Source organism: Phoxinus phoxinus, assembly GCF_949152265.1.
Source record: "Phoxinus phoxinus genome assembly, chromosome: 2".
In the NCBI taxonomy this organism is placed as follows: Eukaryota; Metazoa; Chordata; class Actinopteri; order Cypriniformes; family Leuciscidae; genus Phoxinus; species Phoxinus phoxinus.
This window is the reverse complement of record NC_136877.1, coordinates 6,320,499-6,338,533: the sequence shown is the minus strand read 5'-3', so window position 1 is coordinate 6,338,533 and position 18,035 is coordinate 6,320,499. Positions and strand designations below refer to the sequence as shown.

Genomic DNA, 18,035 nt, shown 5'->3' with positions numbered 1-18,035 from the left:
ACATACTGAAGAGATTAAGAGGGTTATACAGCAAAGAAGAAACAAAGCTGCACAAAGTATTCAAACTTGGATTCAACCCATCATTGCCTCTGGAAAGGCTTCCTCTATTGCTGATCCCTCGGAGGGAAAGAGAGAAAGCTGGAAGGGTCAGGGAAAATACAGACATCAAGAAGAAGAGAACGACAATAAAGCAGACAAAACAAAGACAGAAAGAATAAATAAGATTTGCATTTCCTAAGGAAATACCAGTGCTTGCAAGGAGGGCAAAAGAAACACATAAAAGTTAGCAGAGAATAAAGAGGTTCAGATGTTGCAGACAAAGAAGAATGTGAAAAAAAGAAGCTGCAGATGAAGATGGTGAAGAAGATGCAGAAGAAGAAAAAGTTAAAGGCAGAAGAAGGTAAAGCATGAAATTATGAGCAGCCTACCTGAACAGTTAGACTGAACAGTGGGACAATAAGATTGAACAGCTAGACTGAACAGTTAGACTGAACAGTGGGACAGTTAGATTGAACAGTGGGACAGCTTTACTGAACAGTGGGACAGCTTGACTGAACAGTCAGATTGAACAGTGGGACAGCTAGACTGAACACTGGGACAGTTAGATTGAACAGTTAGACTGAACAGTGGGACAGTTAGATTGAACAGTGGGACAGCTAGACTGAACAGTTAGACTGAACAGTGGGACAGTTAGATTGGACAGTTAGACTGAACAGTGGGACAGTTAGATTGAACAGTGGGACAGTTAGACTGAACAGTGGGACAGTTAGATTGAACAGTGGGACAGCTAGACTGAACAGTGGGACAGTTAGACTGAACAGTGGGACAGTTAGATTGAACAGTTAGACTGAACAGTGGGACAGTTAGATTGAACAGTGGGACAGCTAGACTGAACAGTGGGACAGTTAGACTGAACAGTGGGACAGTTAGATTGAACAGTTAGACTGAACAGTGGGGCAGTTAGATTGAACAGTGGGACAGTTAGATTTGACAGTTAGACTGAACAGTGGGACAGTAAGATTGAACAGTGGGACAGTTAGACTGAACAGTGGGACAGTAAGATTGAACAGTGGGACAGTTAGACTGAACAGTGGGACAGTAAGATTGAACAGTGGGACAGCTAGATTGAACAGTGGGACAGTTAGATTGAACAGTGGGACAGCTTGGCTGAACAGTGGGACAGTAAGATTGAACAGTGGGACAGTTAGACTGAACAGTAGGACAGTAAGATTGAAGAGTTAGACTGAACAGTGGGACAGTAAGATTGAAGATTTAGACTGAACAGTGGGAAAGTAAGATTGAAGAGTTAGACTGAACAGTGGGACAGTTAGACTGAACAGTGGGACAGTAAGATTGAAGAGTTAGACTGAACAGTGGGACAGTAAGATTGAACAGTTAGACTGAACAGTGGGACAGTAAGATTGAAGAGTTAGACTGAACAGTGGGACAGTAAGATTGACCAGTTAGACTGAACAGTGGGACAGTTAGACTGAACAGTTAGACTGAACAGTGGGACAGTAAGACTGAACAGTTAGACTGAACAGTGGGACAGTAAGATTGAAGAGTTAGACTTAATGGTGGGACAGTAAGATTGACCAGTTAGACTGAACAGTGGGACAGTTAGACTGAACAGTTAGACTGAACAGTGGGACAGTTAGACTGAACAGTTAGACTGAACAGTGGGACAGTAAGATTGAAGAGTTAGACTGAACAGTGGGACAGTAAGATTGAAGAGTTAGACTGAACAGTCGGACAGTTACACTAAACTGTCCATAATTGGACAGTTAGACTAAGAAAAATAAAGTGCAGATGAAGACAGAGAAGAACAAGATGCAGAAGAACAAGAAGATGCAGATGGAGAAGAAAAGGAAGCAGAAGAAGAAGGTGGTGGTGAAGAAGGTGCAGAAAAAGAATGTGCAGAAGAAGAAAGTATAAAAAAGAAGTAGGTGAAGAAGCAGCAGCAGAAAATAATGTTTGATGTGCCGTACATGCACTGTAATGCGAGGAATAGCTTTAGTGGGACAATGGTAGCAAAACTTCTAGAGATACTCACTCTTGTGAGGATCCAGGCTGGCCCGTGGATATCATGCCCTGCCAAAACTAGAGAATAAGATAAATAAATAGACAACAAAACACAGGCTATCCACACGTGCACACACCGTCTGTGCACTCTAGATACACGAGTTATCACATTGCCATTGAAAAACGAGGTGTACTATGTGCCATGCAGTCTAGTTATCTTGAGTGTGGCATTAGTGGGCTTATCTGATGAAGGCAGGTGATGGGGCACAGCTCTGAGGGTGTGTAATGGGATTGGACCCGGTGGCCAGCCGTGTGGCTGAAGTAAGTGTACTGATAGGTGGGTGCCAGAGGGCGGTCTTACCCCTGCTGCTCCGGGGAAGGCAGGACGCGGGATGCCCGGAAGACCCAGTTTGTTGTGGATGGCTGTTGCAGAGACGATCTGAGCCGAGGACATGGAGGCCATACTCTGAAGAGCTTTGTCCTTCACGCTCTGATCCTTTAATAGCATTTACAAAAAGAAATTAAAACTCATAAACGGATGGACACGGTGAGCTGGGGGTTAAACTGTTTCTGCAAAAAAACACGGTTCGTTACACACGTTTGTACCATGATTCATCTCATGTCTTACAAGTCTGAGAGACCGAGACCAGTGTAAATGCTTGCTTCTCGAATTGTTTTCTAATTTATTACAAAAATGTACTGGTCAAGAGTTTGTAATAAATACGATTTTTAATGTTTTTGAAAGTTTCTTAAGCTCACCAAGGCTGCATTCATATGATCCAAAATACAGTAACAACAGTAATACTGTGAAATTGTATTACAATTTAAAAGAACTGTTTTCAATTTGAATATAATTTAAATGTAATATATTCCTGTGATGGCAACGCTGAATTTTCAGCAGCATAATAATCAGAAATGTTTCTTGAGCAGCAAATCAGCATATTATAATGATTTCTGAAGGATCATGTGACACTGAAGACTGGAGTAATGATGTAGAAAATTCAGGAATAAATTACATTAAAACATTAAAATAGAAAACAGTTCTTTTAAATTGTAATAATATTTCCCAATATTACTGATTTAACTGTATTTTTGAACAGACAAACAAATATAAGAGACTTTAAAAACAATTATCGGCCTAACAATTGGCGTGAAAATGTAATTTAATTGGCAATTTTTTTTTACTTTCCACTCAAACTATTAGGTTATTAATATGGACATTTTTTAATAAATTAGAACATACAATAAAACTGTAAATCCAATACAGTGATGTTCACTGCGATAACAGTAATAACAGGTCATCCTGAAATAATGAGAGTGAATAGTTGTGATGTGGTGGTCTTAATTAATTACCACAAACAATAAGAGTTCAAATATTTCTATATTTACTGGATAAAAACCTTGACCACAGAACCGTGGTACAAACCGAACCGTGAGACATTGGAAACCATCACCCCCCTACAGTGAACACAGAACATGGGAATATAAAGCAGCCCACGCGCTCACACACAGATCCACAGATAAGAAAGCATGTTAAAAGATTCTTCAGAGCTATAAAGCCGTTGATCTTAAGAGGAATGTGCTAGCACTAAAGACAGAAAGTCTGAAAAGAAGAGCGAAAGCCTCCAGCGCAGAGAACGGGAGATTGTAATGTTTAATATCGAGCGCAGGGTGAATGAGAAGTGAATTTAATGTTATATATCATCTTGCAGCTCCTACATTTCTAATAAACTGCATTGTGTCAGTCGGGAACTATGTTTAAGTATTGTAACTTTCTTTTTTTTTGCTGTGTGTAATGTTCTCATTTTAAAAGCTCCAATCAAGGTCACCAAACTAAGCCGAAACAGTACAGATGAACGCATTAGAGAAAAGTGCCTGAAGGACATCACTCTCTCCTTTACACATCCTCCTTGTTGTTTTCACAAGGAGGCTAAAGACGATTTCTGAATGTAGAGTTTAAATAACTCAAGGAATGTCTGTGCATAGACACATTTCTAAAACTGTTAATTGAATTAACTGAGCTAAAGTGTGTATGCCTAATTTCTACAAAGGCAAACATTCCACGTGCTTATTGTATAGTGTGCATGGCCATATCAGGATGGAAGTCCTGCCACTGATCATGTTAAACAGCCAATGAATGGAGCAGAACTGCATTGAAAAGAGTGAAAAGTGGGCATAAGCGGAGGATGAACATGCTGGGAGTCACGGCTCACGTATGAGAGAGTGAGAGCTGGCTTAGAGAGAGGCAGAGAGACTCAGAGCTCAAGCAGGAGTTTAGCAGCTGCTATACAGTGACGGCGACACATTGATGCACAGCACAAGAGCACTGAGGACTCGTACTTACCATGCTTGTCACCTAAATGCAAACAAACAAGGTTACATTGTCAATTTTCAATTTGCACTTTTTGGCAAGGTAATACAAACAATTTATGAGTGTGCTGAGAGACTAGTGACAAGTTCACAGATTTATAGATCCGATTCACAGATTAAGAAAGACCAGCATAAATTGTGTTTTGGATGTCAGGCTTCTTCAGTAGTTTAATATGGTTAGACAGATTCCACCAAGCTTCACCAGCTAACACCGTGTTCACACCAGCCTCGTATAGCATGTTGCGAATGCAAATCTAGGCCGCTTTAAATAAAATCACCGGAGCTGCATAATTTTGACATGGTGCACTACGGTCATTTTATTCCTCCTTTCCATCTAAAATGGAATGATTTTATTTACAAATATCATATCATGAATTGATGACTATTAAATATATTTCTGTCATGACAACTCCAGGAGAGATTTGCATGGTAATAGAGATTGGCATGGTAATGGGTATGGCAATGTTAATGTATTTGGTGTAGGAGGAATAGATCTGCTTCGCTGCCGCTGCTGCACATGTAAGATACATGAAATAACCCCCATAGCAGATATACTGTATACAGGTGGAGCTGGGGAAGGTGGAGGGTTTCAGAAAACTGCTAACAGCAATGTTGAATGTTTAGCCGCAACTCATTGGCCGCTGATGCAACAGCAACCAATCAGCTGTTCTATGTTGATTTGATCGCTACCAAATAAGTTAAAGACCTATCAGCCTGCGTCATCTAGAGTTTCATCTCAGAACTAGGTATTCACTATATACTTAAACTTTTGACTGTTGCTTGTGACCACGTCTACACAAATTTTGGTCCCACTTTATATTAAGTGGCTTTAAGTACTATGTACTTACATCGAAAAATAAGTTCAATGTACTTATTGTGTTCATGTTTTATTGTAAAACTCTTTTGCTGCTATTGCGGTGTGATACGGGTGAGGTTAGGGACAGGTGTGCTGGTATGGTTAAGTTTAAGGGTGGGTTAAGGTGTAAGGGAAGGGTCAACAGTGTAATTACAAATGTAATTACATACATTAATTACAGCTGTAATTACATGCAGGTATTTTAAAAATATAAGTACAATGTAAAAACATGTATGTACACAATAATTCCATTGAATCAAATTATTAATTTCAATGTAAGTACATAGTACTTAAACCACTTAATTTAAAATGGGACCCAAATTTTTGACATTATGAAAAATGTTTCGCTAACCTCAACAGTTTGTCTCCTTGCATATGTATTTTTGATCAAATGAAGTAGGAAACAAATAGACCAATTTTATTTAAAAGTCTCAAGTTAGGGTGCATTTCCCAAAAGCATTGTTAGCCAACTATGGTTGCATATTCCATCGTTATTCAACAATTCCGAAACCACAGTTCCAATGAACATTCGCAAAAACAAATGATTATTATTATAAAAAGCATCGCAAACTTGTGTGGTTGAATATACAGCTCTCGTCCTGTGCTTAGAAGCATATAGTTTCTTGTTGTTAAGACATGCAGACTTACATAGTTCATGCTTTTGGGCACAATAAGCAATCTAACATGAGGTACATTGCATATTTTTCAATCAATTTATATATATATTAGCGTGTCAATAATCAGTGCCGTTCATGACGTAAGAGAGATCCGACAATGAAATCAATAAAGGGATCAAAAATAGTGAAGTGTATGTCAATTAAATACTGCATGTTAACATGATTTTTTTATTTTTATTAACAGCTTTTTGTTGTTTGTGTAAATGAACTATAATATGACATTATCACTACACCATCTATGCATGATGTCATTAACGTCCTATATTGTTGAACCAACTTGGGTCAAACGACAGAGGTGCAACCACAGTTTTGGTGCAACCAATGTTACTACAGTTTTGGGAAACAGCCGTGACTATATAGTTAATTTCTCTAATGATGCATCATACTATAATGGTAGTTAAGCAGCGAGTTAAACAACACAATTTAAGTCGCCATCAGCTGGTGAACAGGGTGCTGACCAGTATAGAGCTAGTTCTAACCATCATAAACTAGAATTGAAACCGATGCTGGTCTGGTCTTTTCATCAGGGATATAACACGATGACTGAATAAATGTCATTTTTATTTTATAAATGTGATTTTAGTGATATCCTCCCCATGATATGCTAAGCCCACTGAAGTCACCTGCTAATAGTAAAACCAAGATTAAGGAGTCAGCGTGAGTGCTGGTCAAGCAGATGAACTGCAGAAAGCATCTTTAGGGAAGATTTATAGCTGATAATATGGCAGTTTGAGATTACTGTGGCTTGGGTTTCATTACAGACCAGCTCAAAGAGGGGCACCATAATGACAGTCATTTCAGTCAACATGTCTCAGATAAGAGCACACTGGGCAGGTTTACTATAATGCTACGCTGCAAATGGCAGGAGGGAGCTCAAATTCTTCCCCGCTCCTGATTTCTAATTTGCTTTAGATGAGAGTAGACAGAGACCCATACAAAAGCTGGCTGTTTTTACTCAGGCAGCCGCCAGTGTCCCTGAAAGACCAGCCATTCATGGCGGAAATGCACACAGACGCTCCACTAGGCACACACACACACGCACACACATACACTCGCACACAAATGGGGGAGTCATTAATCTATCTGAGTAAACTGGGAACTGTGGAAAAGTGTGCTGGTCAAAAGGAGTTAGTCATCACCTCAAAAAAAAAGAAAGAGAACGAAACAGGAGGAGATAGAGAAGTCAGACCAACCTCAAGGTCTTTTCAGTAAACACAGACATTAGGAAATGACCCTTGCAGATGTATCTTAAATGACAGGTCAATTTATTATCAGATTATCCCTTCCACAAAAGGCCCGTTTTTTTGTAAGCCGCAGCCTTTGTGGATGAGATGCATTTGATGTAAGGTGATTATATGCAGCACACTTTGCTGTTTATATGGCTGAATCACACAGGGGGGGGGGGGGGGGGGGGGGGGTAGGGGGGGGGGGGGGTGGATGGGGTTGGAAATGGTAGGAGAGAATGTGGTGGTGGTGGTGGGGGGGATGATTTCAGTAGTTTCATTAATGCAGCATGAGGAAAGCGTTTGACGGCCAGTGGGTTATTGGGAGAAAAAAAAGCCAAGAGAAAGAGCGAGAAGAGAGGGGAACGCCACAAAAAGCATCTGAGCGACGGCCCTAATGGGGCTCTTTGGGCCAGACTTCTTGTGCAGAGCGTTTGGGAAGAACAGATGACCTCATTAAACTTCAGAAGAGATAAAGGCAAAGCAGCGCTGGTTTTACTCTAGACTGTGCTCTTCCTGTAGTCATGTGACCGCTCGTGTTGTTTAAGCAGTGACCAGAATCCAGCTGAACTCTGACCTCCAGCTCTCAGCCACTCTCACCAGCTGAAGCAAACTGCCAGCATGAGACACTCCACACACACACACACACACACATGCAAATACGACACAGAGAAATGCATTCACGCGACCAGCAAAGTGCATTGTGCTTTTGAGGCTTTGTTTTGTCATATAATGGTTTTCAAATTTGTACATCTTTAAAGCCGTTCTCTCTCTCATTCTAGTTTAATTTGCAGAGGCAACTATAAACCATTCGAAGGTTGATTTCCGGAAAATGTAAACACTGTGACTGTATCACTATCAATGACACATTGACAGTAACACTGACTACAACCAATGGTGTTAGTTCGGAGGCAGGGCTAAATGTTTGCCTGACCAATGGCAGACAGCGGGACTGTTTAGGAAATCTTAGGAACCTTAGGCTACATTTACACGACAACAATGTACTAAAAACTTAAACGTTTTTCCTTTGTGCTTTTCACATGACATCGTGATATTGACATTGCAGATGAAAACGCTGTATTCTGCTGTCAGGCCAGTAGGTGGCGATGTCACTTAGGAAAGAAACACAACGTGCCTATAAACTGAACACGTAATGCTCATGCGTCACTGTTTTCACGAAATCACGTTTTGTAGTTTACACGGAGACGTGTGTAGTTTGCAAAAACTTGCACTTTGAAACCCGTTTTCAAAAGTTTGCCCCTAACGCCGTTGTCGTGTTGAACGGCCAAAATGCATAAAAAGTTGAAAACAGCCCTTTTGATTATTTTCACGATTGTGCAATTATTTTTATTTTGTGACACTAGCAGCACAGATTACAAACTTCACTTTTCATATTAAACTTTTATATTGTAGTTGGACAATACATGGCACTGCTTATGTACTAGTTATTATTATTAATATATTTATTAAATCGTTGTAATGTTTTTACAAATAATTTAGGGTATGTTTTTATTACACAGTCTATAGGAATACCATGCTTACATTTCACTGCTTGTTGTATGAACTATAACTGGTATGTGACAAATAAACTTTGAACTTGAACTTGGAAACAAATTAGAGATGTTAAAAATGAATTTAATGTAAATAAATAATATTTATAATATAAAAACATGCACAGATAATCAGTTTTTATCATAATGCATGTGGAGCTCTTATAATGTAATAAATGCTTATTTATTTAAAAAAATTATCCATTTTGTCATTTTATACCTACCATAAATTCATTTATAATTGAATATATTTTATAGAAAATTTACCACTAAGATGGAACCTAAAGATTTAGTTTGTGAACTTCTAAAAATACTGTCCCCAAAATTACAGGGATAGAAAACTGGGATTTATAAAACCTCAGTTCCAAGCCAGTGAGCAGCACAATTTGCTGCATTATGGAAAGAACTTAATAGTTGCCTTTTCTCTCCAGGGCTATTGAATTTCACATCCATATTAATTTTCAAAGCATACTGTATGCCTCTTTTCAGGTTTGCGGCATGTGCCAACCGTTACTGCACCCCTGCTATATTTAACCAGGGGTCGGCGTGGGACCTGTAGCGTTAGACTCAGAGCACACGCACTTCGTGGTCAGTGAAACAGAGGAGAAGACGGCCACTGATGAGCATGAAAGGAGGAATGCACATCGGGGACGGAGTACAGGCGTTGAATTATGTATGTTAAACAGGCCGTCACATGCGAGGGATCTAGGTTACAGGAATTAGAGCAACAAGGCATTCACAGGAAACAGGAAGTGAGACGCATGGCAACCACAAGCCCAAAAGCAGAAAAGCGCATACCTTTAGCTTGGAATGAAATTCACGAGATTTCCTTCTGGCAAGAACCTGAATGTGACTAGACACCTGCGGGGTAGGGGAGGGGAGGAAAACAAAGGAACAGCCTGTAACCATGGCGATGAAAAGCCCCCCTGCAACTGGGCAGAGCCAGACGTACCTTGATGGCAGCTTGGATTTCTCGAACTTTCTTTCTTGCTAAGACCTGTATGTGACTAGACACCTCCGTTTTTCAAAACAAAACAAGAAAAGCAAAAAGAAAAGAAAGCAATCAAGAATTACAGACATTTTTAACAAGTCAAACATTTGAGGACGGCAGCCCAGCGCACCGGCCCGCTCACCTCCTCATTTAAGTGAGCTGATTAAGGAGTATGCAGGCTTCTTAAGCACATTAAGACAGAGCAGATGCGGTCTTCTGTGTACAGAATGAGAATGGCCACGTCTAGTATTCTTCGGGGAGGATAATGCGAGGGCCCCGGGGCCCTTTAACCGCTGCTCTGCATATTCCACCAAGTCGGAGTTCTGTTTGTGAATTATGTACTAATGGTGTATTAATAGTGAGGTGAGGTGGGAGGTTGTGTGATGTTGTAATGAGGCTCTGCTCCGAGGGGTTACGTGGAGAGCGTTCCTCGTCTTAATCAGGCCAATCACGCACAAGTGGCTTTTGAGCGGGCCTCGCGCTCGACGCGGAGTATTAATGAGGTCGACGGTCTCCGGAGGCCCGCCGCTCTCAACTCTCACGGCAAAGTCACATTTACACATATCTCAGCAGCACAAGTGCTCCTTTGACCTTTCCAAATTAATTACAACAATCACTTCAATGGCTCAGGCTTTGCCAAATGAAATTACAATGGGATTGTTGTGATGTTTCAGCGTTCGGGTCGATTTTTGGACTTTTCACTTTGCTGCGAATTTGTGAAGTGTCAACCGGATCTTTCATAATGTTGTCCGCATAGGTTTATGCCTTTTTTTTTCATCCTAAATCGTTAAGGAAATCACTTTACGTAAAAGGCATGTTCTGGGGTAAACACAATTTGGAAATTGCTGATTTTATGAAATTATTCAATTATTATGATCACAAAAGCGAATTATTACAATTCAGCTCTCAGTTTGTAAATCCAAATGTAAGAAGTGTTCACTGCACTTTGCACTTTTCAAACTATTAATTGTAGGAAATGGGCTATACCAGGTGTACAGGGGTGTCACTTATAGACAATTGTAATTATTCAAATATATTAGGCTAAAGGCCCCGATATACTTTAAGCGAAATCGAAGACCGAACTGATGTGACGTCATTTCGAACAAAATCAGGCCGTAACGAAGTTTGTTTGGAGTTCGAAACATTCTGGAAAAGTTTTGTAAGTTTGTACTTCCATTGATCCGTGGTGATTATGTAATAGATAGGTGTGCGCGGAGGCTTCTCCTTCTTTCACATCATGAAATGCTTGATTTTTAAACGCTTCAACGTTCAGTCGGTCGAGGTCAGTCGTCCAGGAGTGAAAACATGAACACATTGGAGGAGAGTCTAAAATTAGGCTGTATTTCTAATGAAACGAGACACTGACACTGTTTTTCGTGTTTAATACGGTAAAGTGGCGTGCTTTGCTTTTAAGCAATCTATTGTGTAAAGTGATAAATAAACGTGACATGACTTTACTAGAGTGCCGAATTGCAGAGCTCCTGCAAACAAACAGATCCACGTTGTTATGATCAGATACTTTTCTTATGCGTTATCAATTGTGTTGTGTTTATTTTGTTACTGAGATAGAAGTGTGCAGCACATTGCCTATTTACATATTGATCTAACCATCACTCTCAGCAGAGTGTGCGGCTTCGGATGTTCGCTAGCAGAATATTTATAATAAATATTTACCCCTAAACAAACATTGAAAAAGAACTTGGGGCCTTAACACTTTACAATAAGGTTAGTTAACGCTAACTTTAACTAACAAGGAGCTATACATTTGTTACATTGTTTTTTTTTAAATACAATTCATTGTTATTTCACGTTAAACTTTTTGATTAAATGAAATGTATTTTTCAGTGTTAGGTCATGTTGGTTAATGTAGATGTTACTAAATGGAACATAATTGTAAATTATTACCAATATTTGATTGCTGAATGCAGAAATTGACCAATCAGAATCAATTATTTTAGCGAGGTTTATCAAACAACATCATTCCATGCAATGTAAGGGTTTGGGTTTTTATTATTTAACAGTTTTAAAACAGTGTGATAATTGTAATAGATATTCTGCTGCTGTAGTGGTTTATTGTAAACACTTTTCTTGTTTGTTTTAACCAACTGATGGATCAGAGAGCGGCCTAGACACTACATAACCTGGCATATTGACATATCTCATTTAAAACAAGAGGATGTCGTGTATCATGTTCCCTGTCTGCTGTATCTGATAAGAGCTTTGAGACATGGCCCTCGAAGCACAGCCCACTGAAGTGTTAAAGCTGCACCAACACATACAGATCACCATGACAAATTACACTACAATCAAATGGAGAAACAGATTCATGGATTTAAACAAGACATTTCAGTTCTGAACAGGTCATCATTAAAATTGTGTTAGCTAATGTGTGAGTGAATGTGTCTTGACAAAAGCTGTAGTTCAGTGGCGTGTTCTCATACAGCTGAATGAAACATCTGCCGGCTGAGCCCAGCGTTCAGGGTCCGTCTCTTCTACAATCGCATTAGCGTTCTTGCGCCCGGCCTGATCATGCTGCAAAGCTCCATGCTTCTTCATGAGTGGCTATGTGTGTGTACAGCCTTACAGGGTACAGCCTTAAGTATGTGTGTGAGAGTAGGGGTGGGCAATAAAGAAACACCTCAACCTAGATGCACAGAAAGACCAACAGGTGTCCCTCAAATTTGCCTGTTTCACTCCACAAGTTTTTTTTTTCAGTGTTCTGAAAAGTGTTTTTCATATATTTATAACACAATCACAAAATGTGATCTCACAAAATACTTGTGCAAACTATTCATTCAATGTTTGAAAAGCACATCTTGGCTTTACAAGCCACACATAATTTCTATTCAGTAAATCTTACTGAATACAGATATTTTCAATAGTTCACAGCTACAGTTTGGCATTTTAGTTCAAGTATTTTTATATCTCTTTATATACAAATTAACATAGTAATATATTTATTTTAGTGCTGTCAATATATAAAAAAGTATTTAATCACACATTTTTCTGTAAATAATTGTGATTAATCGCACCTAGCATTAAAGTTTTGAATATATTTTTATATTGTAATAATTGCACATTTAAACTCCAAATGAATGTAGAAACTAATGTAAAGAGGGTAGTCTATATTTTACATATTTGTTTAATGGCATCTTTTTATGAATGAAGGCATCACTGATACCACTGTCTCTATGAAATTTATTTTTTTCTCTCTCAATTTTCGACATTAATTATAGCCATTCAGCATTACTGTATTGAAAGATATAATTTTACAGTTATTAGGCTTTATACAAATTTTCATTTATGTGAACTTTAAACAATCTCCACATAAACCCATTTAATAATAAATGTCACATTTACATGTTCCCTTCAATATATCAGGACTCAATTTGTTTCTATTGGTCCAGTCAGACCAATTCAGATTTTTACATTCCCTGTCAAAAATGCACAAAAAAAGTTATTGTTTTCGTTGTTTTTGGCCCATGTAACCTTGTGCTTTAAGATTTTTAGGTAGGTTTAACAGGTAGGATATATAGCCTACAGAAATTGAATAAAGTTATCAAAACAGTCTTCACTTTGAAAAGTATTAATCATTATTAAAGCTATTTAAAGTTATTCAATCAAGAGCAGTGAGTGTTTTTCTCTTTTCCTCTGATTGACATTAATGACAGACCGCAGGTTTATTAGGCTGTTGTCACTTTAAGAGCTGAAGCACATGGTATGGATCTGACACGCATCCCATTTTCTCACAACTCTACGTTCATTTAAGATTTAATTTAACTCATTTAAGACTGTGCTTGTGAGGATACTCTCTTTTGTTTCTTATCGAGCATGAATGGTTTAAAAGCATCTGCATGAATAAGAGCGTGATCATATAATGTAACGCTGCCAAAATATGAATGTTGCTTTAAATCTTTTTAATGCGTTAAACTGAAAAAATGAATCGCATGCATTAATTTTGACAGCACTAAATATTATATATATATTCTAATAATATGATATCAATTTTAAGGATCCCATAATATGCATTTTTCCTTATATCGCCCACCCCTAAGTGGATGTCTGTATTGTGTGATCTGTAAGTTCTCTCTCTGCAGAAGCTCGGATAGCAGGCACATTCAACAGGACTGGCCTTCCCCATTTAGTGGCATGCATGCAAGACCACGGATTCTCTTACCTGTTTCCGTGTCCTTGTCTTCCCAGTTCTGAGTTTAATGTATCTGGCAATCAACTCATTCCGACCTAGGGAAAGACAAAAGATGAGATGTGTTAATGTCAAATGTGTGGAGATGTAATGCTGTAAATTCAATTACCCAAATCAAAGCAGAAATGTGAGCCAATGAGCCAAAATGTCTACCACTATCACTGACAATTGTTCCCACTATGTCAGCAGCATGTAGCAATCTTCACCCCAGTGAATAAACAAACACGCCTAATTTAAATGAAAACTTGGCTGTGAGTGCCATTACCATGAAAATAGCTCAACAAATCTACAGCTTTTCAATTTAATCTAATTTAATCCCAATTTCTACAAAGCCTCATGCTATGAAAAGAAACAGATCCAGACATTCATATGGTTACAGCACGTAATGACGGAGAACATATTCATTTAACACACTACTGTTCTCACTAAATAATAATTAAAGCATGGTTTTGTAGTGATCTCCAATTAATGGCAGCTCTACACATTCTTGCGCCCTCGGCACTGCTCTAATTACTGATGCAAGGCACAATGACCCCTGCTTAGCCTTTTCATATGTTAATAACATACCGCCACCCCAAAACTATTACGCAAATTATAGGTAAGGAGCCACTCTAATTATGTGTCCAGCTGTAGCCAACGGTTGCCATAGAGCCCCATTTTTTTTTTATTCAGGGCCATGTAATAAAACTAGCTTTTTAAACAGACAACCGCAAAATTAATGTAGCTACAATTTAACACGTGCCCCCACAATTTACGTTAGAACAACAATAAACTGTATTTTCCACAAAATATAATTAGCATAAAGTAAAACAAAATCGAACACATGTATGTGAATATACACACACAAACACACACACATATGTCTTTTTTTTAAACCATAGATGCAGAAATTTCCACTTTATGTATGAAATTTGTATAGTATTTGGAGGCTATTATGTGGATAAAAGATGGAAATAGGGGAGTAATAATATATAACGTGCCACAATATATCCCAATACAAAAATGTAACAATACATATCGTGAATATAGTCACAATATTTATCATTGATAGTTCACCCAAAATAAAATTTGCAGTTTTAAATTAATGTGGCCCTAGCCAGCTGGACCATCAGAGTTTTAGTGTCAGTACTACATTAAACTACTATATATTATGTTGATTATAATAATGCAATGGGGAATATTCGTGGGTCCTGATTATGCCAAATGTAAAAAGTGGCCTACATTTATTTTAAATATATCTAGTCAGTGACAGAGTGCAAGCATATCCATCTAAAATAATTCTGTATTTTCCGCTTCAGAATCATGAATATTTTTATTCTGGTGTCACCATTGTCCTTGGGTTACAAGCAGCAAGTCCAAGCCTATTCATTTAAACCCACAATGTAATTTCAAAGTTAGCATTTTAATCAACAGTACATTTTTTGGTAACCTTGTCTTGGAGTACCGCAATAATACTGTATCGTGAGTTCAGTATCGTGATATGAATCGAATCAGGACATGAGGGTATCGTACCCTAGATGGAAATCCTCTCGATTTTGAACAGGAACTCTGTCCCCCCTTGAAATCCACTCCCTGGACTCAGTCCCCCCTGAGCCTTTTATTAATTTTCTGGCCTCTGATTAGGAAAGAATGGGAATGACCTGAACACAGCGAGACTTGACCTTTAAAAAAGCCATATGAATTCAACATGTAACTAACAACCAGGCCATGGCTCCATCAAAGCACATGCTGAAATTAAAGGTAGAAGAAAAAGATGAGTCGAGGAGGTGAGGCAGCAGATGTGTTCTGGGTGTGGAGTGGGGTGACTGGCCATGGCGGAGGCTGGGCTGAGGTCTGTTGTTTGTGAAATGGGCACACACTGAGATGGCAAAGCCGCATCATCCACCTGCTGTGCGCCGGGCTCGCGGTGTTCAGGTGGGCTGGGTAATCTCCTGAGCTTCTGCTATTAGGCACACCTGTCGAGTGAAAGGGAATCTCTTTCTCACTCACCTCCTCTCTCTGACGTACCAGTAATTTGCTTTTCTCTCAGTAAAATCCTCATGAGTTTTGAAACCAATGGGAACCATAAAGAATGAATTGGACCTGCTGATATCAGGGTTTTTGTGCACGTCCTGTCTGCGTTTTTACAGAGCCCCGCACATGTATCGTGGCCACGTATTACAGTAACAGTTCGTTCCCATGACCTTACTAATACATCAGCACGTTTTACTAAATCATATGCACAAAATAATTATTATTTCCCTCGTTTTACTAAATCGTGGCCACGTTGTAATAATTTGTTCCCTCATGTTGATTGAACTAAAACAAGTGATTTACTAAAGGAACAAATTATTATAGTGTGCACACACATGATTTAGTAAAACAAGGGAACAAATTAGTGAATCATGCCCATGATTTACTAAAAAACGAGAGAACGAATTCATAATTCTTGGCTATATGTCCGCATGTCATGTGCAGGGCTCCATATGTTTTAGCACTCGAATTGAATTATGCAAATGAGGTAATGACACAAACATGGCAACAAAATCAGTGCTGATCATCATTTGTATGCCGCTATTCCCAATCTTTCTGGCTAGTTATGAGAAGGTGCTGAAGACTGCACAACTGGATATGATCCATGATAATTTCTTAATCAAAACTTCGGCTTGTTTGATCAATAAATTTTTTTACATAAATGTCTCTTTTCCTGTAATTTTTTTTTGCATGAAGTTAATTGCACCAGAAAAAAATAAGCTAGAGATGTAAATAAGGTGCAATTTAAAATAATAATAATTATAACAAGCCTAATTTGCATCAGGTCTGTTTCGCTGAAAAAGATGACAGTGACTTAATTTGAATACTCATACCTTGGGGCAAACTGGACTGTCTTTTTAGTCTTGAATAATAGCACATAAAACGGTGTATACATTTGCCCTACATTTTCTACAAAAACACTTTGCATAAAGTCGCATTGTGACGTACATCCGAGGGTAATGGATTATTGGGGGGAGGGGGGGGGGTGTGTAGGGAGAGGACTTGGTTCTATTAATTGGTTGTTGACTTTTGAGATGTGGGAGTTGCACTCAAAAGTGGAGGCAGATGAACATGAGCTTGTAAGGAGTGGGGTTTAAGTGGATTAAATGATTGGAGAAGTCCTGCATATGTCGCAAGAGAGAAGCCTGTCATTCTCACCAGAAGATCCAGTTATCAAATTTTGATTAAACAGTATGTCAAAACATTAAAAAATAAATAAATGATTAAAACATATACAGTACATGGATGAATCGTTCACAATAAGATCACAATAAGATGCATTTAGATGCATCTAGATTGCCAACTAGAACTATGAATTTGTCATCAATGTCAAAATAAATCTGAAAAAGCCCCAATCAGACACAGATTTATTTTAAAGACCAAACTCTGGAATTACCCACAAACCATGTTCATGTGTTGCTAGCAATATGTGAGATGTCTACTACATGATAAAAAATAAAAACTCCCTCTACAAAGGTTGTCCTAACAGAGGTGTAGCGCTCCCCAACATAGCCTGAAGCCAATGAGTGTGCGATTCCAACATGCGTGCTTGATGCATGTGTGGGCTGAATGGATGGACAGCTCTCTTTCTTCACGTAGGCCTTTCTGTTAAGGCTATAACAACGGCGGGAGATCATGTGACCTCCAGGACAAATAAATAGCATCTGGGGATTTTCAGTTCTAGTCCACCTCCTCAGCATGCCAACACTGTAATCTCTCCCAGATGAAGCCAGGGCCTCGCCACTTTCAATAATTCACACACTGTGTACACATAACATGACAATAAGGGCATTCATGCAGACGCCTGATTCCTAGATCAAAGCTCACAAACGGCCAGCTGTAAGCATGCTTACTGCTGAATAATTCATTCTTTTCACCGCCTTGAAAAAAACCCTGCTCAGCGGGACTTGGGCAGCAAGCTTTCTTTCCTGTGTTTGCCGTGCAAAACAACGTTGGCAGAAAGAAACTGACTCAAAAAAGAGGGTAAGGACACACTGGAGGTCCTGAAACCCCAGGAGACAAGCTGCCCCCCATGACATTAATATGAAAAAATAAAATACATTGCATTTTTAAAGTAATATGTGTTACAGTTTTGTTCTAAAAGAGTGTGAACAGGTGCCCTGCATGTG

At 38.9% G+C, this 18,035-nt stretch overlaps 1 protein-coding gene across 7 annotated transcripts in view; it reads right to left on the bottom strand.

Moving 5' to 3' along the window:
* The window catches only part of tead1b (TEA domain family member 1b), a 71,419-nt gene that overhangs the window by 9,077 nt on the left and 44,307 nt on the right, over positions 1–18,035 (bottom strand). For 3 of the 7 annotated variants that reach the window (XM_079605505.1, XM_079605503.1, XM_079605504.1), the window contains exons 4-9: positions 13,867–13,931; positions 9,651–9,713; positions 9,497–9,559; positions 4,367–4,378; positions 2,384–2,518; positions 2,054–2,100 (exon numbers count right to left, since the gene is read on the bottom strand). In XM_079605505.1, coding sequence (XP_079461631.1) covers positions 2,054–2,100; positions 2,384–2,518; positions 4,367–4,378; positions 9,497–9,559; positions 9,651–9,713; positions 13,867–13,931 — 385 coding nt within the window. The remainder of the gene's footprint in view (positions 1–2,053; positions 2,101–2,383; positions 2,519–4,366; positions 4,379–9,496; positions 9,560–9,650; positions 9,714–13,866; positions 13,932–18,035) is intronic. The other 4 variants (XM_079605506.1, XM_079605508.1, XM_079605507.1 and 1 more) reach the window with 4 other exon arrangements.